Source organism: Selaginella moellendorffii, unplaced genomic scaffold (genome assembly GCF_000143415.4).
Source record: "Selaginella moellendorffii unplaced genomic scaffold, v1.0 SELMOscaffold_41, whole genome shotgun sequence".
Taxonomy (NCBI): domain Eukaryota; kingdom Viridiplantae; phylum Streptophyta; class Lycopodiopsida; order Selaginellales; family Selaginellaceae; genus Selaginella; species Selaginella moellendorffii.
This window is the reverse complement of record NW_003314302.1, coordinates 130,539-158,401: the sequence shown is the minus strand read 5'-3', so window position 1 is coordinate 158,401 and position 27,863 is coordinate 130,539. Positions and strand designations below refer to the sequence as shown.

The window sequence follows — 27,863 nt, the reverse complement described above, 5'->3', positions numbered from 1 at the left end:
TGGAAAGACGGATCAAACAACAGAAACCAAGTCTATACCGGGATTTTGTCAGCGATTGTGTCCTTCCTGGGAACATGTTTCTTGGCAACGAGTCACAAGTTGCAAGATATCGAAGAGTCGTTTCAGAATTTCTGGAACAGGGGTGGCGCAGTAGGGGACTCCAACACTGACGACCAGGCTGCTCAGTCGAGCAGTAAATCAGTTTTTTCAAGCCAGGACCCCATCTTTTGGGTTAAGTTTCTTTATAGAACACTCCTGGTGCTCAGTTTTGCAGGTAACCTATTCTTGCCAAGTTGATTCACTAAGTTCACATTCTGTGCAGTTTTACTAGCATATACAGCATATAGCAGCGTGGAAAGCGTAGAGAAGGACCGGGACATGTTGCAGGCGCAAACTGTACCTCAGGTCCTCAGTGATGGTAGTGTGGTGTTGCTCACTACCACGGCTACCTACGAGGTAAAACCCATATGGGCTAGTTTGTATGTCATTTCTGTTCTTACTGTGCTGGCCATGATAATCACACTGGTCATTACATGGCGCAAACTTAAAAAGTTGACAGTGAAAATGGAGTGATCAGCTAATTAATCATTGAAGCGTACTGAAGAACCCTAACCTGCAAGAAAGATTAAAGATTGCCAGTCTAAATCTAGGAAGATATGACCCTTCTGCAACGGCTGTGCTCAAGACTCCTCAAGAGAGCAAGGAATCAAAATGTTGTTTGTTTCATTTTTAGACTTTCTTTAATCTTTTTAAGTGTGATATTGCATACTCAACCTCTTCTGCCAAACTAGACATGCAAGTGATAAACAAGAGCTTCTCCCCACAAAGTCTGCTCCCTTGTTCCAACAAATTCAAGGAAACGATCTCAAAGCAAATGCCAGGTTTCCTGCTTCTCTTTTTTTCTCAAAGATTTTTTGCTTATGCTTTGGTCTGGTTGAGCAGGCAACTGGGATTTGCCTTGCTTACGAACTTCTCCGGCACAGGTTAAATTTCCCCCTCGCTTCTAACTAGAGAATACTGAAAGAGTTTGCATGGCAGAGCGCAACCCAGAATTCGCCGAGAAAGCTCTCGACGCTGTCAACAGCGACAAGAACACGAAAGTAATCGTCCTGTGCAGCATTGGAGGAACTCTCCTCACGTAGGGCCTAAAGCAAAGAAGTTCAAGGATCCCGAGCGCTTCTTTGGATGTCAGTCGAGGTACTCTCGTCCGATCTTGCGTCAAAACCTCTCAGAAAGAAACTCTCCTTACAGATCATTGAAAGCGGCATATGAACTCCAAAAAGCAGGATTCACAAACGTTTTCCACCTCCAGGGTGGATTTAACGAATGGATCCATCACGATCTTCCCACCTCTGGAACCACAATAGACTAAAACTTACCAGGTATCCGCGCAAGAGCAAACATCATTCTCAAAACCATGCAGCCTTTGCATGTCACGTACCGTGATCTTCCTCTTCACCACGCTGGAGATCATCTTTGCAGAAGTATGGTAGTCACCGCACATCCTCAAGTTATTCACGAGCGAGATCTCACGGCTCTTCTCACACAGTGCGTACGCGATTGCAAGCTTCTCACTGTGAACACCGCCTCCACACTTGCTCCATCCCAAGTTCTCGTGTTTATACCCATGATCTCTCTCCATCAGCTTCGTCAACCTGGCAACTTCCTTGCGAACTTTCTTGATGCTCGGATGCGCAGTGTTCCCACTCGAAACTTGTGCGTGATGCCATCGATCTGGATCAGGCTCTCGGCCTCGAGCTTGTGGAGACCTTTGTCTCTCACCATCTTCTTCAATCCAGCAATGTCGTTCTCTCTCCCGGTTTGGCTGTAGATCTCCACGAGGATCTTGTACGGTGAAACGTTCTCTGGATCCAAAACAAACAATCTCTCTGCGCAAAGCTTGCCATTCTCCGTGTCCAAGTGCCTCCGGCAGCAAGCAAGTAGAGTCATCCACACTCGAGCATCAGCTTCGAAAGGCATGCTACAATGAGCTCTCTTGCGTCTTCCATCTTCTTTGCGGCTCCGAAAGCTCCAACCATGCAGTCGTAGTGATCCAAGTTCCCAGACGATCCATGCGCCAGGATCATGATGTTCTTTGTCGCGGCGTCAACCTTGTCTCCAACTTGCTCGAACAGCGCATTTGCCTCGTGCATGTATCCTCTGTGTGGAACATGGCATTCCTCGTGATCGCACCCGGATCCGGCGTTTGGTCGTAAACTTCCCTCGCTCGATCGAGATTCCCGGCCTTTGCATGGGCATCCAGCAGCATCGTCCAGTGCACAATAGTCTTTTCAAACGGCATCTTCTGCAGGATCTCCTCCGAATCATGGGTTGTCCCTGCATGGCAGTGTGCTTGCAGCAAACACGTCCACGAAGCGCCATCTTTCTTTGGCATCTCAGCAAACAAGGTTTTTGCTTCCTGCAGATGCCCGTTGTGGGCATATACAGCAAGCATCGCATTCGAAGTCACCTGGTTTTTCTCCTTCACTTTTTCAAAAAAGTTTCTTGCTTCTTTCACATTATGTAATCATCAAATTCCACGACACAACGCTGTTTTCGGGCATGCTATCGAACATTTTTCTGGCTTGCAGCATATCCTCTGCCTGGGCATATCCTTCTATCATCGTGTTCCACGTAGCGGCGTTTACATTCTCGTCATCGAGGCTCACAAAGATCTCCCTGGCCTTGTCAAACCGCCCATTTGTTATGTAGGCATTGAGTAGTGTAGTCCAGGAGAACACATCCTTGACGGGCATCCTCTCGTAGAAAAACTCCTCCACTTTGCGCAAATTCCCCTTCTCGGCCGCGAGCGCGGCGAGGATGATGTTCCACGACACGGCATTCTTCTCCTTCTCCGGGATCTTCTCGAAAATCTTCCACGCCTCTGGATCGCATCCATTCTTCTGCGTGACAACCTTGAGGATGATGTTCCAGGAGAAGATGTTGGGCGCCTGGATCTTCTCAAAGATCTCCAGCGCCGTGTCCGCGCTCCCGCAAGCTCCAAACATGTCCATGAGAAGATTGGCGATGTATCGATCGTCGCGATAGGCGCTGGCTTTCACCCGCGCGTGGATCCGCTTAGCTTCCTCGAGGCCTCTCCTCTCTTGACAAGCCAGGATCTGCTTCTTCAACGCGATCGATCCATCCTGTTCTTGGGCGATGCGAACTTCTCGATCACCACCGTGCTTGCTATCCAGAAACTCTCTCCCGTGTCTCCCCCAGTGTGTGTGCTGTTGTTCGCCATCCATTCCAGGTACACGTCCGGGAGAGAACCCAGCGCTTGGCCTTTGTACTTCCCGAAGTGAGAACCATGGATCCAACTTTGCGAGAACTCTGCGGAGCAGAAACGTTCTTCTTGAGTGCTCGAGCTTTCTCCTTCTTTTCTTTCTGATAGAACTTGCCTGGCCAAGCCATTCCAGTGGTTGTCTAGCTCCTGTGTCATCCATTGCAGATAGTTCGCTGGAAGAAAACCGAGAGGCTGGCCTTTGTATCTTCCAAATGTTAACACCTTTGGCTGCAAAAACGTAAACCACCAGGCCTTTTATGTCTCTCTGGAACGCAAGCGAAAAATTGTAGATAAAAATATCACCTTTTCTACAAACGAGGCATCAGTGTGTGGCCTCTCTGGCCGCGTCTCCAAGTCCCCACATTTGCAACATCATTGGAATCGTGCCAAGTGAAAACTATCTGTAAGTTCGAAGAAAAAAGAAAAACAAACATAGCACAGAACGAAGAGTGTGAATTTAACGTACGTCTCTGATCGCAACTTTGTCTCCTTCGTGAATTCCTCTACTTTTCAGCTCGGCGTTTATCCCGCTGCATTCTAAGACCCGCTCGAATCGTTGCAAGGACTCGAAATACTTGCGAGTCGTGTAAGAGCTGTAATACTCGAAAGAATGGGAAGATAAAAGATGTAAGCTTACTCCCAGTTAGTCATTTGCGTGAAGCGCTCCACACCAGAACCGTAAATGTGCCACAAGTCTGATTCTGGGTCGACGTCCACCTTAAATTCTCCAATGGGACTACTTCGCTCCTTTTTCACCATCGAAGCTACGTCGTTCGAGATCGACACGGGTTCTTCTGCAAGAATAGTAGAGAAAGAGTTCCACAGTCGAGTTAAAAGTAGTGTTTCATACTTACCAACTGGGACTGTCTGTAGAAGCTTATACGCATGACGTACAACTTGCGGCGCTCACGGAACGAACCTCCACTCCACGAGACTCCATAGCTTTCCGGAAACTTTCCCAGCGTTCGGCAGCCTCTGGGACATCCATCTTGTTGGGGCAAAGGCGAGGATCAAACAGTTCCAGCTCCAGTCACTGCATCGTACTCGAATTCTGGCAGTCGTACCGTCTATAACATGAATCTGGTTTTCCAAAGAAACTTTTAGCACGCAGGAAAGTTTAAAACAAAAAGCTTACCAGGACTCGAGTGTGGCGTAAAAATTCGTGACCGAGGCCGCATCCAGCGTGAGCACCTTCGAGAAGCCCGGGCAAGTCCGCTATAACCATCGTTGCATCGAAGTCCAGCGACACCACACTAAGGTTGGGTAGTAGTGTCGTAAATGGATACGCAGCAATGGAGGGACGAGCAGCACGGATAGCACTTAGTAGCGTGCTCTTTCCAGCGTTTGGAACACCTATAATTCCCACGTCCGCCACAAGTTTAAGCTCCAGATTGACCCACCTGGAAAGATCACAACTCAAAAGATCAGAGAAAGTCGAGAGACATAAATCAAGACAGGGAGAACAAAAAACAAAAACTGAAGAACAAGTCTCTTTGTTTTGAGAAATCTAAAAAATCTTATTTAGCTTTTGTTTGTCTTGTAAGTGTTTTTTGGAAGAAAACTAGAGCTAGCTCTAGGGTCACACCTTGAAGCTGTTGAGAGCATTAAAAGTATCATATTCCGAATGGATGAAAACAAAGAAGCATCACTTTTTAAGACAAAAGTGAAAGGGTAAGTAATTATATCCATCTTTGACAACACACAGCAATGATAGATGAAAGAAATCAAAAGAAAGTTTCCATTTCAATCCAACTTACCATGAACTCTTTATAGTGGAAATAATAAGGATTGATGAGCTCCTTGCAAATTCCATTGTTGTGGGTAACTGCCTGCATTCCCTTATTAGAAAAGTTAACGAATGTGAAACAATGAATAATATGAAGAAATGAAAGCAGCAAAAAATAAAACATTAGTCACCTATGACCTAAATAAGATTTGTCAGAAAACACCTTCAAGCTTCTAAAATAGGAAAATTAATAACTTCAATGTCAAAGATAAGCATCAAGACCATTAAACTCTACCAATGCTAGTACCTCCATCTAAGACTAATATTTTTGAACAACTAATAAAAATCTCTGCACAAACCAAAGAAATAAAACCATAAGTTCATCACAAATATAACTTCTCAACAATTGTGAGAATCCTCTACATTCTTGGGGCAAATGAAAAACCTAAAGGCAAACAATACTTACACAATGTCTAGGATCCAAATTGCACTAGGGCTTTACCATGTGATTCAAAAATAAAAATCTCTTTATCAATACAAGTTGCTGGGGGTATGGCCAGTTGTACAGACTCCACAAACACATGAAGAACAAAGTAGCCCTTCTTCAAGCCCTATAAAACACTTCCACTCACCATTGTATTAATGGATGCTAAACTGCCATAGCACTCAGGCATAGCAGTGATACTAATGGGTGGGATGAACAATCCAGTTTAGCTCCACCACCATTGCCACCCCCATCTCCACAATTGTCCAAGGCAGATCATGATAGTACTAATTTCTATGGTAATTTACCAAAATTTTTATTTTTAATTGCGTGTTAAATTTTTGCTCTCCACCAATTTTTCATAATTCTCAGGCTAAGGAAAAACTTATTGCAACCTTATCAGAATAAAATAATATAAAATAAAGCTTCTCCAGACCAGTTTTAGTTAGGTTTTTTTAATTTTTATTGTATACTTGCTTTAAATTGTTTTTCTCAATTTGATTTTCTACATACCTTTTAGCAATATCAATTTCTTAAATTTATAGCGATGGCTAGCTTTAAAATTCTTCAGCCGTTATATTGCAGGAGGGAGATCTGCTTCATACAAAGAATGCCTGACTAGGACATGATTAATGCAAGGAAATACAAACATGAAAAGTGATTACCTCCAAGACAGATCCATGTGCCATTCTTTGATACAACCTTCATCTCCAGCAGTGACCAAAGAAAGAGGTCCTGTTATCAAAAGGCATCTCATTGTGGCAGTTGCAAAAAGTTCAGCCTTCAGATCACGTTCAGTAAGAGAAAGCACCCGCACTATGTGCGACTGACTGGGAAGCTCGGGGCTATGAACAGCAAAAGTTCCCAGCAACAGAAGGTTGTTGCTGTCTGGAGTGAGTTGAATTCCAACTCCGCTTGCAGCTGTAAGAATAATGTAAGTCATATGTACCAAGACGAAAGAAACACAGAACAAACCTTCAAAGAGTCTGCTCCAAAATTTTTGTAAGAATCCAGTGAAAAGGACTGTAGCAACATTGCCTCCGATAGCAAGTTGTTATCAAGAGAAACACAGCATACATATAGTTGTACACTGTGCTTCCCTAGAGGACCACAAGAGACGCAGAATCCACCTCCTGACTCCTTGCGTTGAGTGCCACGCAAAGAACTGAAAGTTCGTGCTCAAGGTGGAGGACGAGGACGAGGACGAGGAGCTGTTTGGCTTCTTCAAGGAGCAGCTGATTCAAGGGGGAGAGGCGGAGGTGGCTGCGCATGTGAGGAGGCACTGGACGCACAAGTCTTGTGATCCCCAGGTGCTGTTCGAGGAGGAGATGGACGCTTCGTGCGGTTGTGGCATGCGGGGTGTGCAGATTGCTCTGGAGAGGCTGTGTGGCAAAATGCAGAAGCTGGGGATTGTTGATGAGGTTGTGTGCATGACCCCGCCTTGGAGCAGGACATCAAGCTCTTGTTCTTCTTCAGACGAAGAAGGCGATTGATCACTTCGGCCAGATGATCAAGAGAGGCAGCAACACGGTGATTTACAACTCCCTGGGACAGATGGACGAGGCGATGAACCGGATGGCTGAGACTGGAAGCTCTCCGGACGTACACCACCCTCATGAACGGCTTCTGCAAGCTGACAAGGTTGGACGATGCGTACGATCTTCTCAACCAGATGATCGCAGGGGGCTGTGCTGAATTTCACGACCTTGATGCTGTGCATGTTTTCGGTGAGACGAGGAGAAGCTGCTTATCTACACTCTATACCATTCTCTGCAGACTAAACCAGTTGGGGACCTGGAACTTGAAGAAGACTGGATGTGGTGTTGTATACCACTGCTATCGATGGAGAGAGAAGAAAGTCGGCGAGTGCGCCAAACTCTATAACGTATTCCACGCTGATTAATGGCCGGTATGCTTGATTGAGCTCGTGGCTTTATGGAGAAGGGCTGTGTTCTCGAGCTAGCTCTCTCATGGTATATGCACACATAAATATTATTTAATATCTATTTTTGTGCATTATAATTTATAAAGAAGTCAAATTTCATATAAATATTTTATTATTTTGTGAGTACTTATATTTATATTATATTATAAGTGTTGAGAATATAAATTTAAATATTTAATTGGAAATTTTATGTATTTTCTTTAAAGTTATAAACAAAATTTTTCTTTTGTGTATGTACATGTAGGTTTTATGTTTGGACTTTGCAAATTTTTTATATGTACAATTATCTAATTTTTTATTGAAATAATACATATACTTTATAGTGCAAACCACTTAGTGTTGATACAATCATATAGCTTTTAAAATGAGTTAATTTTAGCATTTTACTTGTAATGAATTTATTCTTAATATATTATAGTTCTAGTATAATAATAAACACTATTAAGTAAATACTTAATAATAATGAACTTAAAATGTTCACAATTTCCTTTTAATTTGTTAAAATATTTTGTTTTCTTTCAGCTTACAGGGACTATATAATACTTTGTTTTTAAGTTTTCCCCTTGGTTTGAGCATGGCTAAATCCTTCTTTTCATGTGTTTAAATTTAAGCTGCAAGCCAGCTTAAACAGCTGCAGAATACAGAAGCATGTCTTGGGCCACACATCCACTTCACCGATTCTTTCATTAGCTAGAGCTCCAACTGGCCAGCCCCAGGATGTGGCAGCTAAGCTGGCTGAGCTAAACGAATTTTCATGGACCCATGATTTCACTTGTAAATCATGTCTTATGTGATTTCTTACAGAGCCAGCAATCTGTTTGGATCTTCAGGAGAAAGACTGTTTGTGAGCTCCAAGGCAGGAAAAGCTAAGTCTCTGGGAAGCATTTAGAAGACTTGGTTGTAAAGTGTGGAGACTGCCACGACGGAATGGAGCTGAATGAATACTTGAAATTCTGAGTGGCATCTACCAGGAAAGAAGCTCCATCTTTATTTGAAAGCTTCCACATACACCGTCCATGAGTCCTGGTGGCCCCTGGGAAGAATGGCTAAGGTGAAGAAGCTCTGGAAACCATAGAGAGAAATGCATCTCCTCTTATATCACTGCTATTTTTGCTGCTGAAAATGAAGGTAGTGGTTTTCTTCTCCAGAATCTCAATGATCTTAGTGTTTGAATTGGATTCACAGATCTGCACTGGACGACCAAGTTACCCTAGCAATATGGTGCCCGATTTTGGAGAAGAAAACTACTACCTTCATTTTCAGCAGCAAAAGTAGCAGTGATGAGCAGGGATAAAGGGAGCAATGCAAGCACAAGCTTTCGAGAAGGAGCCATTTTTGCTGCTTATCTTTTGGTCGACCCTCTTTCCTCATGGTCATCTACATAAGCAGCTAGCTATGACCATTCAGTGACCAACACTTCGCATTCTAAAGTCTGTGCGAGCATTTGTGAGAGTTTGTGCCCATATGGAGCTTTATCTATGGGAGGCAGCCTCCTTTGCTTTCCCATTTTTTCTGCTAATCTAGAGAGCTGTGATTCTCAATACAGATATGATTCCAAGCATGTTTGCTTTGACACCATAGGTAAAGACTTGTTCGATTAGCAAGGAAGAATGAATGCTTTGGAGCTGCTTGTAACTCTTGGCTTCCAAATAAACTGAGAGCAACAGCCTCGTCAAGATGCCCCATGGGACTTATATGTGCATGATACTGGTCCAAGACACAATGGTGTGTTGGTGAATATTACAAAGCATCGGACCGGGCTTTCCATACAATGCAAGCCCTGTGTTCCAGGAGATCACCTTTTGCTGAGCATCGGAAAGAAAGAGTGTATTTGCGACCTCCAGATGCCCGTTTAAGGCAAATGTAGTAATCGTTACATTATGCAATCGATCTGACCAAATCGGTGGCGTCTTTGATGCTCCGGCACTTCTGGCACACCTATAGAGGAGATTGAAACAAAGCGCTTGTATCAGAGGCTGGATGACACGGTGCATCCGCCTGCCGTGAGCCAAATCTCGCACAATCTCAGCTGCTGCTCGATCTAAAGAGCTCCTCTTGACTCACTAGCACAAATCAATGAGGATTCTCCAAATGCCACCATTCTTTCATCAGTCTCAACCAACCATCATGGCCCGTTTATACATCCTACTGTATCATGAAACTCTTTACCTAAAGATGGTTAATCTGCTCCGATCCATCTTGTCCAAAGACACCAAGAGAAGAAAGGAATAATCACAACACACAAGGAAAGGAGAACATGCAGTCGATCCAGCTATGCTCCACCAGATCAACTGTATCACACTCCTGACAGATATCGAACCTGTGACTTTCTGCTCCGGAAACAGACGCTCTATCCCCTGAGCTACAAGCGCTTTACAGAATAGCAGCACTTTCTAAGCCAGATTTTTGAATTTTATCCGGCACTTCTTGCGATGCTTTCCCGGCGATCAGCCGGTGCATTCCCAGATGCTTGAGCCCTAGATAATCTCTTGATAATTTCTTGACAAGCTGAGAGCATTGTAAGAGAACCCGTGTAGATTTTCCTGCCTTCTTCCACGTTTGAGCACGCGGAGATGGAGCTCACAAACAGCCGCTTGTGTGAGTTAAGCTTTTGGGTAGCTAGAGTCAACGCTATATTGACCACAAGAACATTCGCTAACATCTTTGACTCACCATTTGTGTTAGTTCGGCTGATGGTTTCTAGAATTTTGAGCCCCTTGGAACCGGTCCAGCCCGAAGAAGCATTGTAATCCGGACCTTGCAAATTTAGGGTTTAGGGTTTAGGGTAAACTCTACTGTCGGTGACAACGACAAAGATCATCCTTGGTGCTAGCTGTGGACGCGCCATTATCATTCTTTCTATCTATCAAGGCGCTAAAACCCTAAATCCCGGACTCCTAGAACGCCATGTACATGTCGCCCAGGAGATCCCATGCCTGCTTCGCTGACGTTGTGTGCCACACCTGCATTAGCTGCCTGTCCTCGAGATGGAGCAAAATATTCGCTCGCGCTCTCGCGTCCTTCTTCTCAAACTCTAGGCAATCTTCCTTCCTCGCGGATTCTCCCGGCCGGGCCTCCGATCCGCTCACCACGCCCCACTGATCGTGTAGCACCAGCAGCATTTGCATCCTCATCTTCCACACGTGGAATCTGGCGCCGCCGAATCGCCCCACCATGAGCATCGACCCTTGATCGTCCCTCATCGGCAGAAATCTTTCCTCCCTGTACGAGCTCTCATCTCTGTGCGGGATTTCTCGCGGAAATGCGGCCTCGGGAGCTTCCATCGGGAAGGATTTCGAGTTGTCAGCGACGGATTGGGGCGTGTCGAGGCTGGATTGCTCCTGGCGAACGACAGGGGGAGCTTGTCGCGCCGGATCATCGCAAACAAATCTCCAGCAGTACCTGGCAGGCACACAGACGAGAGATTTCGCAAGAAATTCACACGGCTTCGCGCGATTTCACCTCGGCGGCTCGGATTCCATTCCTCTCTTCATCGAATCCAAGAGTCGCAAAGAACAAGAGCCCTAAAACCAGTTAACATGCTACTCGCAATATTTGCTTGCTTTGTCTGGTGGCCTCTTTTCCCTTCCTCGTGCGATGGGATCGCCATAGCCGGGTTCCCTCTCTCACAGCTGCCCGTGGAGCTTCTTAGGGCAGTGAATCCTCCATTGCGATGCTTGCCGGGGATCAATCCGCGTGGATGCCGCCTTGTTCTTGCGGCCAATCCAGGGAGGGATGGGATTTCCTTGGAGGAGGGATGGATCGAGGAAGATTTGGACGCCGCGGGCCCAGCGATTCTCGCGTTCTTGGAGAGTGACTACAATGCCATTGCGATCGTGGAGCTGCCGAGGGATTCGCTGGCTGATTTCGCTGGGGCAAGATTGCTGCTGCTCGATCAAACAGGTAGGCTAGGGATTATCGCTTTCTTTGTTCATGGATTTCTTGTGTGACTCGAGTCGTGCTAGGATCTTTGTCAATGCAGGAGATCCTCACAGCGTTTACATGGAGGATTCGATGTGGGTTGGATACTACTGGGTAAAAGAAATTCTCTTTCCTTTCTTTGTTCTTAAGTAAGCTCATGTGTGTTCTTTAGGATGAGTTCTCCTCGCTTCCACCGATCATTCCGGAAGGTCCCATTGCAATTCTCGGATTGGTAAGAACTTTTCGTGTGCTTCTTCTTACAAAAAACTTTGTTTCAACAGGGAGGTGGCACTGCTGCTCGATTACTGCTCCATTTGTGGCCCCAGCGAGAATTGATAGGCTTTGAGATCGATGAACTCGTGAGTCTCTTGCATTTTCCATCCCCGGAGCTCACAGTTTTCATGCAGCTGATTGAAAAGGCGAGAGAATATCTTGGCCTGTCCGAGCTGGAAGGCGAGAATGAACACGGTGGCGGACTGAAAATTCATATCGGAGACGCTTTCTCGGATGCCAGTGATCCCGACGGAGGATTTGCAGGTCCTGTGACATGCAAGTTCTTTTATCATCTTTTCTCAGAAGCTGTGACTCTTGTCCAGGCATTGTCGTGGATTTGTTCTCAAACGCGGAGGTTTTGCCAGAGCTGCACGAGGTAGAAACAACGTTATGGTCTTTGTGATCTCATAGTTTTAGTTCTTCCAGGTGGAGACATGGTTGAAACTCCGGAAGAGATTGAAACCGGGAGGCCGGATCATGATCAACTTCGTGGAGAAAAGGAAGCTCCATGGAGATCAAAACAAGCACAACATTCTACGTGCAATGTCTAAAGCATTTCCAGGCGAGGTAAAGCTTTCTCTTTGTTTTTCTCCTCTAGAGTTTGGAAACAAAACTCTCTCCAGGTGAACTGGCGAAAGATTGATCGAATTAACAACAAAATGGCTTTCACGGGTCCTCTCCCGGATCTCGAAAAATGGTCTCAGGCTCTTCCCGAGAGGCTACAAAAAGGCACACTCGAATGGAAAGCTTTCGATTGACAAGCCTTCTCTCGGGAAAGAAAAAAAAAAAAAAAATCAATCTCGTCTCGGGGTGGAAAGAATCTGCCCGATAATCGCATTCACCTTCACACAACCAGCGTAAGCACAAGAGAAAAAAAAAAGAGAGCTCTTTCGTGGAGCTGACTTGCCTGTTTATACTTTGAGACGCATCGATCGATGCAGGCCATCTCGCCAAGATTAAGATCCGGATCCTTGTAACTGTGAGCACAATCCATCCAAAAATGATTTCTTTCGGAAGTTTGAAGCTGGGAACTCACTTTTTTCCAATACATTTGTCGCAGCACATTTTGGTCATTCTGGATCGCAGAAAAAAAATCCCCAATAAGCTTGCAGTTGGAATCAATCGAAGAGACTTACTTGGTGTTGAGCTCGACCCAATACCCCAGTTCCTCGATCACGCCAAGGTCCGTCGTCTTGCTCATTAGAAAGAAAGCTCTTATTAACGGAAGAACCCTAACCCTATATTCCAGGAGACATATGCTTCCATTTGAAAAACGACAATTTCGCCGGAAAACAGGAAACGCGCTTTAAAGAACTCCTCACGGAAAGATCGCGAGGATTTCTCGATCAAGAACGCTCTTCGAAGAACCTTGAGCTATGGGCAGCAATCGGTGAGTGGTATTTCTCGTTTCTTCTCGCATCTCTAACTCCTGGATCGATTTTGCGCGATCGATCGAAGATGGTGGTCGAGAGAGACGATTGCCGTGGTGACTGGCAGCAACAAGGGGCTTGGATTGGCCATAGCTCGCGGTCTGGCCATGGAGGGCGTGACGACGATCCTGACTGCCAGAGACGAGCTCCGGGGCTGGGAAACCGTGGACTCGCTCAAACAAGACGAGAGAATCGATCCATCGCTGATCCACTTCCACCGGCTGGACGTGACAAGCGCCTCGTCGATCCAGGAGTTTGCGAGATGGATCAAAACCAAGTTTGGTGGCTTGGACATTTTGGTAAGAACAAGCTCGTGAGCTCACTGCTTAGTTTGATCCATTGTCAAGGTGAACAACGCGGGAATCTCGGGAGCTACTCCGGGAGCTCTCACAAACTTGGAGAACTCCAAAGCTGTGATTGACACGAATTACCTCGCAGTTCGAAAGCTCACAGAGAGTTTGATCTCGCTCATGCGTCCATCCTCTCACGGAGCCCGCATCGTCAACGTGAGCTCCGGAACAAGCCGATTGGATGTAAGCCTCCTTCTCCATCTTGAATCCTCCAAAGATCTTACAAACTTGTCCTTCCAGGCACTGCAAAACCAAGCTCTCGCCCATAAGATCTCAAACATTGACGAGCTCTCGATGGAAGCCATCGACGAGATAGTCAAGGAGTACCTGGAGGACGTCGAGCACGGACGGGTCATCGAGAAGGGCTGGTCCAGGATGTTTGGAGCTTACGACTACTGCTTCTCCAAGATAGCTCTCAACGCCTACACGCGAGTTCTGGCGAGAGATCTCTCCAAACTTCCCGAGGGTCACAAGATCTTCGCCAACTGCATGTGTCCGGGGGTGACCAGCACGGCCATGTCCAGGAACAACGGGCACTCGGCCGAGGTTGGAGCGGACACGGCCATTTGGTTGGCGTTGCGGCCGGCGATAGAGTCGAGCTCGGGGCGATTCTTCTCCAAGAGGAACGACGTTGGGTTTGATCGAATCCCCTTCTACATAGAAAAAGTTGTCTACACTTCCGATCTGGAGGACTTCATGGAGTGTATGAGGAAGCAGGAGCGAACTCGTAAAAGCTGGAGAGAAAAAACAAAATGAAAGGAGAGTTAGAACCGAAAAAAAAATGAACTGTTGCTTACGTGCTTGGAAGACTATCTCTGCCTGTAAAGGTCTCAAAGGTAAATGTTAAGACTCTACAAGCACTGCCGCTCCCCCTCGTCCTTGAGCCTGCTCGCGAGAACTGCCTTCAGCGCCTTCCACATCTCGTTCGGTCGGCCTCCTCATCGAGCTTGAACTCGAAGCTTGCCTCGGCGAAGTCCCTGTAGTAGTCGTCCGCGAGATCGTTTTCCAGCAGCGTCTCCATGTAGCACTCCTTGCAGTCGCACATGAAATTCAGGCTCTTGCGCTTGAAAGGATGGCCACCATTGATGTAGCAGTAAACGAGCTCTTCTCCAGCGTCGATGTCTCGGGCCGCGAAGTAGCAGGTCACCTTTAATGTCCGTTTTGCAAGGAATGCTTGATGAAGCTCGGTGTTGCGAGGTAGACGAAGCCGCTCGAGGAGCTCGGATTGTAGGACGCCTTGCTGACGATCTCAAAGGTTCGCTTCACTTCAATGCCTTCCGCCGCTGCTGTCAGTGCAAATCGGCCAACCCTCGGGTGTTGTCCAGTTCGGCCGGAAGGTTTCCATGGCGGGGACTTCTCGCTCGTCGCCCGCCACCTCGCAAACGAGGCTGAGAAGCTGCTTGTATACCCGTGGAGATTTCATAGCCATGTCAAGCAGCCGAGCAGCAGCGTCTCGGTCCCAAGCTGACTCGTTTTCACCCTGCTCGAAGATGACCGCGTTGCTCACGAGCACAAGCTCACCTCGGTTAAACGGCCCCTGGCCACGCTTCTTGCTCTGGTCTCCACACATCTTCACCTCCACCGGGGCAACGTACTCGGCAAGCACTGGAAACTTTGGCTGTTTCTTGCTCTTGCTGTTGGAATCACTCCACGCGCGATGCTGCTGCTGTCCGGCTTTGCCTGGCAAGTTTCTGGGACTTCTCGAATAGCTGGTCGATGGTTTGGTCGAAATCTCTCAAGAGCTGGCACGACCATTCGTAGAGATGGAGCTTGAGCAAAGCAGACGACTTCCGATACACGCTCTTGAGGTGGCTGGGATGCGCTCAAGGCATAGGCTTGAGCAGCGGCCTCTTTGAAGAGCTTGTTCCCTTCCATCCTGACTCCTCGCGGGGCTCGTACCTTGAACGCCATGGAGGCGATCGTCGCCAAAGAAAGAGAGCACCTCCACGTTCGCCGGGTTGTCGGAAGACTCGCCTCGAAATTAAACCGTGATTATTTCCAGGCCTCTCTCGACGATGGCCTTGACAACACGATGATCTTCCTGTCTGCCAAGCTTGATCTCCCACTCTCGCTCTATCACGCTCCATGCCGCGTCCTTGTCCCGTGCAAACTCCACCAGAAATTTCATGTAAGCCAGATTCGTGTCGCTGGCCGCCGAGAACTTGTGCATCGAGGCCATGATCACCTCCGCCGCTGGGACGCCACCGCCAGGCACCGCCACCGCCGCCCCACTCTCCACCCTCTGGTAATAGTAGAGGTATAGCGACCAGTGGATCGCTCGCAAGCACTGCCGGTCCTCCTCGTCCTGGAGCTTGCTCGCGAGAACCTCTTCCAGCTTCTTCACCACCTTGCCAGCCTCGGGATCCTTCTTGAACTGGAACTCGAAGTTTGCCTCGGCGAGGTCCCTGTAGTAGCCGTTCACCTCCACGAGATCCTCATCCAGCAGCGTCTCGAGGTGGCACTTCTTGCAATCACACTCGAAGGATGCGAGCCTCTTGCGCCTGTAAGGATGGCCGCTATTGATGTAGCAGTGGACGAGCTCTTCTCCGGCGGCGATGTCGCGAGCAGCAAAGTAGCAGGCCGAAGTTCCTAGCACCGTCTGGCACACGTTTGGAACGCAGGAATGGTTGATGAAGCTCGGGAGGAACCACGTCGCGACGTAGATGAGGCCTTTCGAGTACCTCGGATTGAAGGAAGCCTTGCTGACGATCTCAAAGGTTCTCTGCACGTCGATGCCTTGAAGCGCCTCTCTGCCGCTGCTGTCAGTGCTGCTAATCGGCCAAGCCTCCGGAGTCGTCCAGTTCGGCTGGAAGATTTCCATGGCAGGGACTTCTCGCTCGTCACCCGCCACCCCGCAAACGAGGCTGAGGAGCTGCTTGTATGCCCGTGGAGATTTCATGGCCATGTCGAGCAGCCGAGTAGCAGCGTCACGGTTGCAAGCCGACTGGTCGTCACCACGCTCAAAGATGACCGCGTTGCTCACGACCAGAAGCTCGCCTCGGTTGATCTTTCTTGTCGCAAACAGCCCCCGGCCACGCCTCTTGCTCTGGTCTCCACACATCTTGATCTCCACCGGGCCAACGTACTCGGCAAGCTCTGGAAACTTTGGTGGCGCTTTGGTCTCGCTGTCCGAGGCATCGCTCCACGCACGAAGAAAGCTGGAAATCTCCTGGGCGATGCTGCTGCTGTCCCGGCTTTGCCAGGCGAGCTTCTGGCACTTGCTGTAGAGCTGCTCGATCGCTTGGTCCTTCCCAGCGAAATCTCTCAAGAGCTGGCACGACCAGTCATAGAGATGGAGCTTGAGCAAACCCAATGCCTTTCGGTAGAGACTCTTGAGATGGTTGGGATCCATCTCGAGAGCGGCACTGGCAGCATTGATGCAAGCCTCAAATCGCCCCAGCTTGAGGTAACACGCAGCTTGATTGGCAAGCGCTAGCGTCCGATCGCGGTCATCATCCTGTGAGGTGGTGATCAAGCCATAGGCTTGAGCTGCGGCCTCAAAGCTCCCATCTTTAGTAAGCTTGTTCCCTTCCATCCGAATAGCGGAGTGGCTCATACCTCGAAATCTCTGGAGCTGATCGTCACCAAGGAAAGAGAGCACCTCCACATTGGCCGGATTATCGAGCGCGATGAGCGAAAGAGTGCCGGGACCAGTTCCTGGATCATCGAGAAGCACCGCCAGGTCAAGATTCACACCCAGATCGTCCAGAGGCCTCGCCAGCGTCGGCTCCTTGACCGCTACCCTCGCCCCCCTGGGAAATTTCGACCGGACCTCCACGTCCGTGGCACTGCTCGTCACTGCATGCTTGATCGCGAGCAGCACCGATTCCCCGCTAGAATCCTCAAGCACCGTGAGTACCTGGACGCCGCCGTCGATCTTGAGCGCATCGGCAGCGAGAAATCCGTGAAGAACGCGCCCGGTCGCGCGCGCTCCCGGCGTGAGATCGCCGATCCGGACAGGAGCTAGGGCGGAGATTGCCGCGGAGGGAATGCCGTGATCATCTTGTACCCGCTGGAGCAGCATCGAGACCAGGAATGTAGCCGGATCGAGGCACGCCACATCCTCCGCGAGGAATGGCGTCGCGTCGCTGATCACTGGCGCGCGGACGAGGCGGAGGATCATCGCCTTGTGGAGCGCCATCGCGCTTAATCTAAAGGTTCTACTTAGAATAAATTACATTAATATATAAAACGTTGACCAGGTCAACCTAGGTCAACATCATTCATTAATGAGGTTTAAGATAAAGCCGGGCAATTCAAATCTGTTGACCAATGCTCGCTGCCCACGCAGTGCCAGCAGACTAACAGTCCACGAGGGTCAACCTGGGTCTTCACAGTCAACAGCCTTTGGTAGTTATTCCCGAAGAGCGATTGCTGCCAGTCTGGCTCGTTATAATCGGCCTCGTTGAAATACGCCCCCGAGCACGGCGTGAGATCCCTCAACTGGGCATTTGCGGCGGTCAACCGATCCATCCTCTCGCGGATCGACGCTCCAATCGCCGGCGAATCCAGCGAGCTGGGCGAGGATGAACTAGGCGAGCTCGATGAATTGGAAGTGGAAGAGCTCGCGAACAAGGAGGATTCATCCCAGGAGCTCTCGGCGGTGATGTGCCACAGCGCTTGCCTCCAAGCGGGATTCACCGCGACTGCGTCTCCAGCCACCGCCGCCGCCGCGCCGCCGCTCACCGCCACGCCCAGGATCGCGTTGCTCGTCGCGTTGGATTGCAACAGCGTGACGAGCGCGTCGCTGATCTCGCCACCGGAGCTCTCGATTGCGTTGGCGGGGACGAGGCGGGAGATGAGCACTCGATTCGTGCCGAGATCGTCGTTGCAAATCCCCCCGCCGGTGGCGCTCGGGTAGAACGAGCACATCGTGTCGTTGTACCACTCCAGGAAGCTGGGATACGATCGCACGCCGCCGCCCACCGCGCGGACCGTGGCGTTGTGACGTGCGATCCACTCCAGGAACGATCCAAAGCTATGGTCGTGGAACGCGGTGGTCTGGGTGAGCGCGTGGTAGCGGAGAGTCAGCGAGGTGCCGCCCATCACGAAGTAGCCCGCCCAGCCCTGGCGGTACAGCGCGGCGCTAAGCTGGGTAAACTGGCCCATCAGCTGGCGGTAGCTCCCCACGCCGCTGGCGGCAAGCACGTGTACCGCCGAGAGAATGTTGCTCGGTGCCGGGAACGTGCGGTGTACCGCCGCGGTAACCACGCCGAAGGTGCCGCCGCCGCCGCCGCGTAGCGCCCAGAAAAGGTCCCGGTTAACGCACCGGTTGGCGTACCGCACGGTACCGTCGGGCGTCACAATCGTGAACTGGAGCGAGTTGTCGGCGGCGAGGCCGTACGCCGCGGAGAGCGGGCTGTGCCCACCGCCCTGTACGTAACCGCCGCCGGTAGCCACCGAGGAGCTAAGCGCACCCACGACGAGCTTCCCTTGGGCGTGGGCGGCGGTGTAGAGCTCGCGCCACTGGACGCCAGCGCCCACCTCCACTGCCGAGGCGCCGCTGGAATGGGGATCGCAGCCCTCCTCGACGAATTCCTCGCTGAATTGGATGCTCTTGAGATTGTGCGTCCAAATGCTGAGCGATCCACGCGCGAAGCTCCGCCCGAGGTAGTCATGGCCCGTGCTCTTCACCACGATCCGCAAGAAATGCTGCCGAGCGAAGTGGATCGCGGCCTGGACCTGCGAGATGGAGGAGACGTTGACGGCGAGCACGGGGACCGAGCCCTGGGAGCACGATGACGCCGAGGGCAGCGCGGTACCGTTCGGCGGGAGCGGGCAGCTCTGGGTGCCGTAGGCCTCCCAGTTTGGGTGCTCGGCCGCGCCCACTTGGGTGGAGCGCCACGCACTGTCGTGCCAATTGGCCCGCGCGGTGGCGCACTGCGCGGTACCGTCGGCGTCATAGCAGGGTGACGCTGGTGGGCGGACCTGGATGAGAGCGCCGCCCACTGTGAGATTGAATCGCTCCCAGTGCTTGGCGTTTGGGAAGCACGATTGATCGGCAGTGCAGCGGCATCTAGTGGCGGCGATTGCAGCGGGCAAGAGGAGGAAGAGCGCGAGGAGGAGGGATTTGCGAGTAGATCGATCACACATTGCTTCGTTCCACGCAAGGATCATCTTCTTTCTCCCTCCTTTCGGCTTAGATCTGTTTAAAGCGTTCTCCCGCGCCATGACATTAGAATGATCTATCGACCATTGACTAACGACATTGAACAGTGAACAGTGGACTAGCTGACCATCGTTGATTAGTAGGAGCCCACGTAGACGAACTATCGACCATTGACTAGCTAGTCAACGACATTAATCACAGTGACCACAGTGGACTCGCTGACTAGCATTGACTATTAGGACTCCACGTAAATGTTGGAGAGTAGGACGTGGGAGGAGCCACACTCTTGTGGAGTTCGCTCAAGAACAAGCTCCTCGAGAACCCTCGCGCGATCAAAGTCGTGGTGGATCTTACACGCCCCCAGCAGCGTCGTCCACGCCAGTGGCTCCGGCTCGAATGGCATCGTCTCCACGAGCTCCTGCGCTTGATCCAGCCAGCCCGCGCGGCCGAGAAGATCCACCAGGCACACGAAGTGATCCATCCGGGGCGCGATCTCCCACTCGGCGGCCATGGACGTGAAGCACTCGTGGCCGCTGGAGATGAGGCCCGAGTGGGAGCACGCCACCAAGATGGTGATGAAAGTCACGTCGTCCGGCTCGGCGCCGTCGAGCTCCATCCTCCTGTACATTTCCATGGCTTCCTCGGCGTGGCCGTGCTTCGCGAATCCCACTATCATCGCCGTCCAGGACACCAAGTTCTTATGCTCCATCCTGTGGAAGATCCGGCTCCCTTCGTCCAGGAAGCCACACTTGGCGTGTAAGTTCACGATCGCGTTCTCCACCACAATGTTCTTCCTCGTCATCGCCTCCAAGTTGGCGTTGGAGTGGAGATGGCGGAGGAGTTCCTTGGCCTGGTTTAAGTCTCCCAGGCTCGAGCACGCTGCTAGAACCGCGGCGATGGCTCCTTGATCCGGCTCCACTCTTTCCGTCTCCACCATTCTTTTGTAAAGATCGATGGCTTGCCTTTCGCGTCCAGCTTGCGTGTATGCCGTGAGGAGGATGTTCCAGCTGACCACCGTTCGGGAGCTCTCGTCCATGGACTCGAAGAACTTGCTCGCTTCCTCCAGGCTGCCACACTTTGCGTACATGTTGAGCAGTGAGTTCTGGACGAGCTCCGACTTTATCATCCTGGTCGCCACTGCTCGGCTGTGGATCTCTTTGCCGTCTTCAAGGTCGAAGCACGAGCCGAGAACAGCAGCCAGAGTGACGCTGTTTGGTTCTATCTCCCCGTCGCGAAGCATGCTCTTGTAGAGTCCCATGGCTTCGGGGTGATAGCCTTCCTGTGTGTAAGCTGCGATCATCGACGTCCAGGCGACCACGTCTCTGAGTTCCATGCTGTCAAACACCCGACGAGCTTCTTCGACCCTGTGGCACTTCGCGTACATGTTGACGACCGCGGTCTCCAAGTTTCTATCCGGAAGAAGGCTCTCAGCTCTGGCTCGCTGGTGGATCGCCCGGCCGTGTTTCAAAGCTCCAACGTTGGCACACCACCCGAGCAAGCAAATCAAAGTCACTGCGTTGCCACGGACTCCTTGAAGCTCCATCTCCCGGAACAAATCCAGTGCCTCCGCAGCCTGGTCTTTCCCACCAAAGTGTGCGTAAGCTCCGAGAAGAGCGTTCCAGGACATGATGTTCTTCTCTTCCATCCCGTCGAAAACTTTCCTGGCGTCCAGCAAGCCGCCACAGTTCCCATACATCGAGACGAGCGCAGTCCCGAGCGCTGGATCCCGCAGATCCAATGAAGTCACTCGGGAGTGAACTCTTCTGCCTTGATCGAGATCGCCCAGGACCGAGCAAGCACTGAGAACGGTTACGTAAGTCACGCTGTTTGGTTCCACGTCCATCTTGCTGTAAAGCTCCACAGCGTCTCTAGCTCTCCCGCTGTGAGTGTAAGCCGTGATCATCGACGTCCAAGTGATCACGTCCTTGCGCTCTATCCCATCGAAAACTTTTCTCGCCTGATCGATCCTCCCGCATCTCGAGTACATGGTGATGAGAGCGTTCCCGAGAGGACCATCCGGTTGGATCTTCAAGGCAGCAATCCTTGCGTGGATTCTTTCCCCGAGCTTGAGATCGCCCAAGCTGGAAATCGCTGTGAGGACTGCCACGAATGTGATCTTGTTGGGCTCTACATCCATTCTCTGATAGAGCTCCACTGCCTTGTGAAAATGCCCAGTCTGGGCATACGCTGTGAGCATCGCAGTCCAGGACACCACATTCTTGCGGGAGATCCCATCGAAAACTTTCTCGGCCTCTTGCAAGCTCCCACACCTGGCATACATCGTCACAAGGGCCGCCTCTAGAGAAAGATCCGATTCCCTCCTAGACGATCGGATTCGCGAGTGGACCGATCTTCCCTCGGCCAAGAGCTGCGAATTTCCACAGGCGCCCAGCACGCCCAGCAGCGTCACTCGATTCGGCTCCACGCCCTCGGAATCCATCCTCTGGTAGAGATCTAGCGCCTCTCTTCCCTGTCCGGCCTGAGAATACCCCGAGACCATCGCATTCCACGACACCACGTCCTTCTTGGCCATGGAATCGAATGTGGATCGCGCTTCTTCCATGCTGCCGCACTGGCGATACATCTGGATGAGGAGATTTCCCAAGAACGTGTTGCCGCCATAGCCATAGCGGAGGAGATGGCGGTGGACGCGGCGGCCCTCCTCGATCGCCTTGGCGGCGCCGCAGCATTGGATGAGAGACGCGTAGAGTGATGATCCTCCTACCTGGATCGTTTCCAGGCGCTCCAATCCATCCTTGATGGAAAGAAGGGTTCTACGCATACAAAGGGGGAAAAAATATTTTAGGGTCTATCAGTTTCTAGGGCAGAGAATGGGACGCCACAGCTCGGAGGACAGGCATCGATCGCGCAGGTACGATGACGAAGCGGAGGATAGAGCTAGGAAATCCAGGAAATCGAGGCGCAGCGATTCCAGCGATGATTCCGAGCTCGAGGAGAGGAGGAGGAAGCGGAAATCCGAGAAGAGGAGAAAGAGAAGAGACGAGACCTCTGGCTCGGAGATTGAATCCGATGGAGAAGATCGGAGGAAGAGGCATAGAAAATCGAGGCGCGACGAGAGCGATGCTTCTTCCAGCGATGACGAAGGGAGAAAGTTTACTGAGGAAGAACTTAACGAGTACCTTGTGAAGAAAGCTCAAAGAAAGGTACTACAAATTTTTTTTCTTTCTTTCTTCTCTGCATGACTTTGATTTGCCATATGTCCAGGCGGCCAGGGTAGCGAAGAAGCTTAAAACGCAGACTGTGTCCGGCTATTCCAACGATAGCAATCCTTTTGGAGACTCCAACTTGACTGAGAAGTGAGTGAAGTTTATTCGGCATTTTCGGTTTGGAGTTGATTGTTTTTCGCGGTTTTGAGTTGATTGTTTTTCGCAGGTTTGTGTGGAGGAAAAAAATAGAACGTGATGTAGCAAATAAGAAGATGGACTTGAAAGATCTCTCCGTGAAAGCGGAGAAACTGCGCCAAAAAGAGCGGATGGTAAGATGATACGTGTTACTCTCCTGGCTGCTACTAAAACGAACTCTTGTTTCTGCAGAGAGAAATCGAAAAGGTTAAGAAGAGACGAGAAGAAAGGGCTATAGAAAAGGCTCAACATGAAGAAGAAATGGCCATGCTAGCGAGAGAGCGAGCAAGAGCGGAGTTTCAGGACTGGGAGAAAAAGGAAGAAGAGGTTTGTTTTCCGATATCATTGTTTTAAAGTCAAATCTAACATTTTATTGTGGATTGCAGTTTCATTTTGATCAAAGCAAAGTGCGTGCTGAGATTCGCTTGAAGGAAGGCCGGGCAAAACCAATTGATGTTTTGTCCAGAAATCTAAATTCTCCCGACGAGTTTGATATTGCCATCACGGAGCCATATAAGATATTCAAGGTTTTTAATCTGTTTTTCGATTTTCGTCTTGCTCAACCATTCTTTGCTTTCAGGGACTTACCGTCAGAGAGATGGAAGATCTCCGTGACGATATTCGAATGCATCTGGAGCTAGACAGGACAACACAAACGCACATTGACTTTTGGGAGGCCATGATGGTTGTTTGCGACTGGGAGCTAGCAGAATCACTTAAAAAGGATGGAGTTGATAAAGCTAGAGTTCGTGGTGAAGAGCCCGGTCAGGAGCTGATGGCGGACGATTTTGGACTACACAAGAGCGTTGATCCGGACGTCAAGACTCTTCTTCATAACATGAGCTATCGCCAACTGGAAGAAGAACAAGTGAAGATTGAAGAACAAATGCGGTCAGGATCAGCGAAGATTGTCGAGTTCTGGGAGTCCTTATTGAAGAGGTTGCAAATCTTCAAAGCCAAGGTACGCACAAAGTTCATTTCCTTGTCACAATTGCTAACGAAAATTACAGGCTCGCCTACGAGAAATATACTCGGATGTACTTCAGCAGCACTTGCAACGTATCGATGAATCCGAAATAAACAAGATTTCAAACGAAGATGAGGAGGAAGCGATGGTCACAGAAGAGCTAAACAGGTCTCCGACACCTGAGGTTGAGCCTGAAGTATACGACGACGACGATCCAGGGTCATTTTCGCCTCAGCTGGTTCATGACTATGAAGCTGACGAGATTGTGGATCCCGAGACCGACAGAGCAGAACTTGTAAGCACTAAAACCTGTTTTGTTTTTCTGGTTTCATTTCATGTGTGACTTGGGTTCTTTCGTAGGAACGCAAGAGGGCTGAAGTTCTTGAGGAGCAACAAAAGAGGTTACACGACGCCTCTGGTCCCAGCGAAGAGGAAAACATCGAGCACGAGAGGGCAATTGCCTTGAAGGCAATGGGAAATATGGAAGAAGGCGATGCTATACTTGGATCCGGGGCGGAGGTCAATCTGGAATCTCAGGTACGTAGAACTTCTGTTTTCGATATATTGATGCTAGGCTTCCGCCTTTGCAGGTTTACTGGTGGCACGATAAGTACCGCCCGAGAAAGCCCAAGTATTTTAACCGAGTCCACACGGGCTACGAGTGGAACAAATACAACCAGACGCATTATGACCACGACAATCCGCCGCCGAAGATCGTCCAGGGATACAAATTTAACATTTTCTATCCCGACCTCGTTGACAAAACGAAGGCACCGACTTATGCGATCGAGAGAGATGGAAGCAGCGGGGAGACGTGCCTCATCAGATTTCACGCAGGCCCTCCATACGAAGATATTGTGAGTGATTTGTTCCTCGTTGTTTTCTTGTTTGTTTTTTGGTTTCCGTGTTGCTAAGATGGTGTGTGTGTGTGTGTTTGCAGGCTTTTCGCATTGTCAACAAGGAATGGGAGTATTCACACAAGAAAGGCTTCAAGTGTACATTCGAGCGAGGTATCCTTCATGTTTATTTCAACTTTAAGAGGTATCGCTACAGGAGGTGATGAAAGCAAAGAGATCCGCGTGAGAAAGATGTGTAAGCAAACGCGCTATGCAAAACTTTTCGCTGTACAAAAGAAAACAAAAAAATTGACATAAATGGAGTCAAGATCACAGGCTTGATGGATGTATTCCAAAAAAAATGCGGAGTTTTTTGAATGGAGCCAAGAAGTTGATGGGTATCACTTGCTTACACTTTTCTGCCACTGGAAAATGAAAATGCCCACCACTCTTTCATTCAAGTAGTCCGCTTTCTTTCCATTTTCTGGAAGGCAAGACCCACGCTCACTCGTTGCTCTTGCTTCGCTTGCTTGATGCTACAGTTTTGTTCCCTCCATTCACACTCGAAAATTTAAATTCCTTTCTTGGCGCGCCTTCGCTATGATCCATCAAAATCCAAGAGATTGCTTTCGCGCTACGCTCACTCCCTTGTGTAGCTGATCTGGTAGTACCACAGTAGAGTTATTAGTGGACTGACAGTGGACACCCACAAGAGCAATCATGCCCAGCTTTAAATCTGGCCTTTATTCTTGCTTGCCAGTTAGTGTTGTTAGTTGTCTAACTAACACAAGACGATCGATCATCCATAAACCCCGAATGTGCGAAATTTATCTAGAGAAGAAACAATGTCTCGTTTATTGCGCATGCAAATTAAACCATATGAGATTGTTGATTAATCTCTCCCATCAAGTTTATGCTATCGTCTCATGTTTGACATTGACAAGGTTTTGCATGGAAGCATGTTTGTTACGCTCCGAATTGCACGAGGATCGAGAACACTTCAACCTCGCAGGACAGCAGAAAATGTTTAATATGTTCAAGCATCAACTGGAGCTTATATAAATTTTTCTTAAAGAAAAAAGCCACACTCTCAACAAGAACAGCAGCTTTCTTGTTTAAAAAGTGATGGAAAAAACTCTCTCCAGGTACCCTCTCTGAAATGAAATAGACCAACACCAACAACTACACAACAAGCAGCAAATTCAGAAAAACAGGTTTGGAGTCAAAGTGGGAGCAGCCTTTTGTCAGTGCTGGCCTGAATTCTGAATCATCCTGTGGTGCCAATTGCACTAGAGGAGAGTCAACCAATCCAAGTGAGAGCAAGAAAAAACAAGAGAAAGAAATCATACATATACTTGAGAGCAGACAATGGCTGGATGGAACTTGGAAGGAGCCTCTTCTCTATTTTATCCTTCTTTTTACTGCTGCTGGGTTGTTGTAACTTGCAAGTATTGCCAGAACTTTTACCACTGGTTCTTCAGTTCAGTTCAGAAGTTACTGAGGAACCACTGCTTGATTGATGCTGGTGAAGTGCTGACTTTCTTCATCAATGATCCATTTAATGGATCTCTCCTGCTGTTGTCTGTTAGCTGCGTGAATTCATGAGCGATCCTTCCTGGATCTCTTGCACACATACCTTGATCTTCGGGAAGTAGAATTTGATATCCCACGAAGACGATCGATCGAGATCATAGAGCAAGCGTCAAACCAGCCTATGCCAGAAGAGCTCCGTGAACACCTCCATGATCGTCGCATGGAACTCCGGCGGGTTGAGCGAGAGATAGCACTGGAGAAGCTCCCGGAATTCGCTCATCTTCTCCAATCCATTCGCGGCGCTCATCTCCAGCATCGAGTCCTTGTAGTCTCGGTATGGATCCACCGAGAACTTGGCCACCGCCACCCCTCCCACTTTCTTCTCCGCTGGGATCTTCTCGTGAGCTAGAGCACCGCAATCGCAACTGCCGCAATTGGAAGACGAAACCATCTTCTTTGGCTGCTCCTTCTCCTCCAGCTCCAGCTCGCCGATCTTTGACGAGCAATCGGGCGATGGGAAGTGCTTGTCACCGGCGCTCTGGACAGATCTGATGTAGTGATCGAGGGAGAAGAAGGAATCATCGAGAAAATGGCCACCAGAAGCCACCGGAGGGGCAATGAAGACATCCTTGGAAGTGGCCTCCAAGCGATCCACCAGGAACTCGGAGCTGATGCGATCCTCGTCGAGGCATCTATCGTCGCCGCTGGCAAAGGAGAGCTCCTTGTCCCACGAGTAGTGATTCTGATCGTCGGCAGCCGAGGAGGAGGTGCTAAGGCGGTATCGCGAGGACGAGCAAGATCCCGAGTCGGCCTGATCACTCATCACTGGAGCCGGCTCCTCCCTCGCGAGCTTCTTCTTGCTCTTCTTCTTCAAGATCACCTTCTTGGTGACGAAATCGTCACCGACCTGCGTGACGATGTTCCAGGACTTCTCTTTCTCCCAAATTTCGTCGCTCTCGGCCTTGTTCTTGGCGCTCTTGGCCGAGATCTTCTTCTTGCCCTGGATTTGGAACTTGTAGCTGTCGACGACCATCCCGGCGGTGCTAACCGCGCAGGGATTGCAAGCCAGGAGGAGGAGCTGATCCAGCCCCGCCGATTTGCCGCAATGCTGCTTGTTGCCGATGAATGCCGGTCGCGATTTCTCGTATTTCGCCATGGAGAGCGGCTTGCTAGGCGGCGAGCTCCTGGAATTGGTGGAATCCCTCCTAGCCCTGTACCTAGATTTGAGATAACCGAGCGAGAAACACTTCCTTGTTAGCCGGAAAGCGCGCAATCGCTGCAAAGCCAGCCTTAGCCGCCTCATTGATTGCTACACGCCAGGCGCAACGAGACGATCAAAGCGAGCACAGCCAGTGTTCTAGCAAAGATTCTTCCGCAAATCCATCCTCCCTGAGCAAGCGAACACGCCGCGATCACAGACAAGGCGTCAGTGAGCGAGCCGCGCAGGGAAGGAAGAGCCCTAGCTACGAGCACACACAAAAAGAGACAGCTCTATAGCGTCGCAGAGACCGTATGCTATGGCCCAATGTGTACGGTGAGGTCCCCAAAAATTATTTGAATTCTCCCGCGCAACGTGCCGCCCTAAAAAAGCGTGTGCGTGTCCGTGATACGAAGTGGCGATCATCTTCTCTTTTTGACTCT

At 49.9% G+C, this 27,863-nt stretch overlaps 8 protein-coding genes and 1 long non-coding RNA gene across 12 annotated transcripts; 3 read left to right on the top strand and 6 right to left on the bottom strand.

Annotated features, from left to right (window-relative positions):
• Positions 1-1,003: 1,003 nt before the first annotated feature.
• Positions 1,004-2,455, bottom strand: LOC112349650 (pentatricopeptide repeat-containing protein At4g30700-like). The gene is made up of 3 exons (XM_024684440.1): positions 2,112-2,455; positions 1,380-1,865; positions 1,004-1,145 (listed from the first exon to the last, which is right to left on the bottom strand). Exons 1-3 carry the CDS (start codon positions 2,453-2,455, stop codon positions 1,004-1,006), a joined length of 972 nt encoding a protein of 323 aa, XP_024540208.1.
• Positions 2,456-10,218: 7,763 nt separating this feature from the next.
• LOC112349699 lies at positions 10,219-10,947 on the bottom strand. Its single transcript, XM_024684603.1, has 2 exons — positions 10,904-10,947; positions 10,219-10,843 (listed from the first exon to the last, which is right to left on the bottom strand). The coding sequence occupies exons 1-2, from the start codon at positions 10,933-10,935 to the stop codon at positions 10,339-10,341; spliced, it is 537 nt and encodes a 178-aa protein (XP_024540371.1). The 5' UTR covers positions 10,936-10,947; the 3' UTR covers positions 10,219-10,338.
• An 82-nt stretch (positions 10,948-11,029) lies between these two features.
• LOC112349698 (probable polyamine aminopropyl transferase) lies at positions 11,030-12,534 on the top strand. Its single transcript, XM_024684602.1, has 8 exons — positions 11,030-11,344; positions 11,407-11,476; positions 11,535-11,594; positions 11,644-11,721; positions 11,770-11,899; positions 11,959-12,011; positions 12,062-12,202; positions 12,259-12,534. The coding sequence occupies exons 2-8, from the start codon at positions 11,444-11,446 to the stop codon at positions 12,391-12,393; spliced, it is 630 nt and encodes a 209-aa protein (XP_024540370.1). The 5' UTR covers positions 11,030-11,344; positions 11,407-11,443; the 3' UTR covers positions 12,394-12,534.
• Positions 12,535-12,546: 12 nt separating this feature from the next.
• LOC112349700 lies at positions 12,547-12,894 on the bottom strand. Its single transcript, XR_002993479.1, has 3 exons — positions 12,772-12,894; positions 12,672-12,710; positions 12,547-12,612 (listed from the first exon to the last, which is right to left on the bottom strand). It is a non-coding gene; the product is annotated as an uncharacterized LOC112349700 (long non-coding RNA).
• A 15-nt stretch (positions 12,895-12,909) lies between these two features.
• Positions 12,910-14,283, top strand: LOC9634160 ((+)-neomenthol dehydrogenase). The gene is made up of 4 exons (XM_002979490.2): positions 12,910-13,025; positions 13,094-13,364; positions 13,413-13,598; positions 13,656-14,283. Exons 1-4 carry the CDS (start codon positions 13,012-13,014, stop codon positions 14,169-14,171), a joined length of 987 nt encoding a protein of 328 aa, XP_002979536.2. The 5' UTR covers positions 12,910-13,011; the 3' UTR covers positions 14,172-14,283.
• A 3,368-nt stretch (positions 14,284-17,651) lies between these two features.
• Positions 17,652-19,586, bottom strand: LOC9634158 (uncharacterized FAD-linked oxidoreductase ARB_02478). Its single transcript, XM_024684439.1, has one exon. The coding sequence runs from the start codon at positions 19,584-19,586 to the stop codon at positions 17,652-17,654; it is 1,935 nt and encodes a 644-aa protein (XP_024540207.1).
• Positions 19,587-19,641: 55 nt separating this feature from the next.
• On the bottom strand, positions 19,642-22,345 carry LOC9634771 (putative pentatricopeptide repeat-containing protein At1g69350, mitochondrial). The gene has a single exon (XM_024684598.1). It carries the CDS (start codon positions 22,304-22,306, stop codon positions 19,760-19,762), a length of 2,547 nt encoding a protein of 848 aa, XP_024540366.1. The 5' UTR covers positions 22,307-22,345; the 3' UTR covers positions 19,642-19,759.
• LOC9634157 (cactin) lies at positions 22,346-24,996 on the top strand. Its single transcript, XM_002979489.2, has 10 exons — positions 22,346-22,688; positions 22,750-22,841; positions 22,918-23,020; positions 23,079-23,213; positions 23,273-23,413; positions 23,467-23,847; positions 23,897-24,148; positions 24,214-24,390; positions 24,444-24,710; positions 24,794-24,996. Exons 1-10 carry the CDS (start codon positions 22,356-22,358, stop codon positions 24,911-24,913), a joined length of 2,001 nt encoding a protein of 666 aa, XP_002979535.1. The 5' UTR covers positions 22,346-22,355; the 3' UTR covers positions 24,914-24,996.
• A 717-nt stretch (positions 24,997-25,713) lies between these two features.
• LOC9634770 lies at positions 25,714-27,699 on the bottom strand. 4 transcript variants are annotated; one of them, XM_002979379.2, is made up of 2 exons: positions 26,326-27,699; positions 25,714-26,278 (listed from the first exon to the last, which is right to left on the bottom strand). In XM_002979379.2, exon 1 carries the CDS (start codon positions 27,523-27,525, stop codon positions 26,392-26,394), a length of 1,134 nt encoding a protein of 377 aa, XP_002979425.2. In that variant the 5' UTR covers positions 27,526-27,699; the 3' UTR covers positions 25,714-26,278; positions 26,326-26,391. The 4 variants fall into 4 exon arrangements, with proteins under 4 accessions (XP_002979425.2, XP_024540367.1, XP_024540369.1 ...); XM_024684599.1 differs by having other exon boundaries at positions 25,714-26,271; XM_024684601.1 differs by having other exon boundaries at positions 25,714-26,264.
• Between the last annotated feature and the right edge of the window lie 164 nt (positions 27,700-27,863).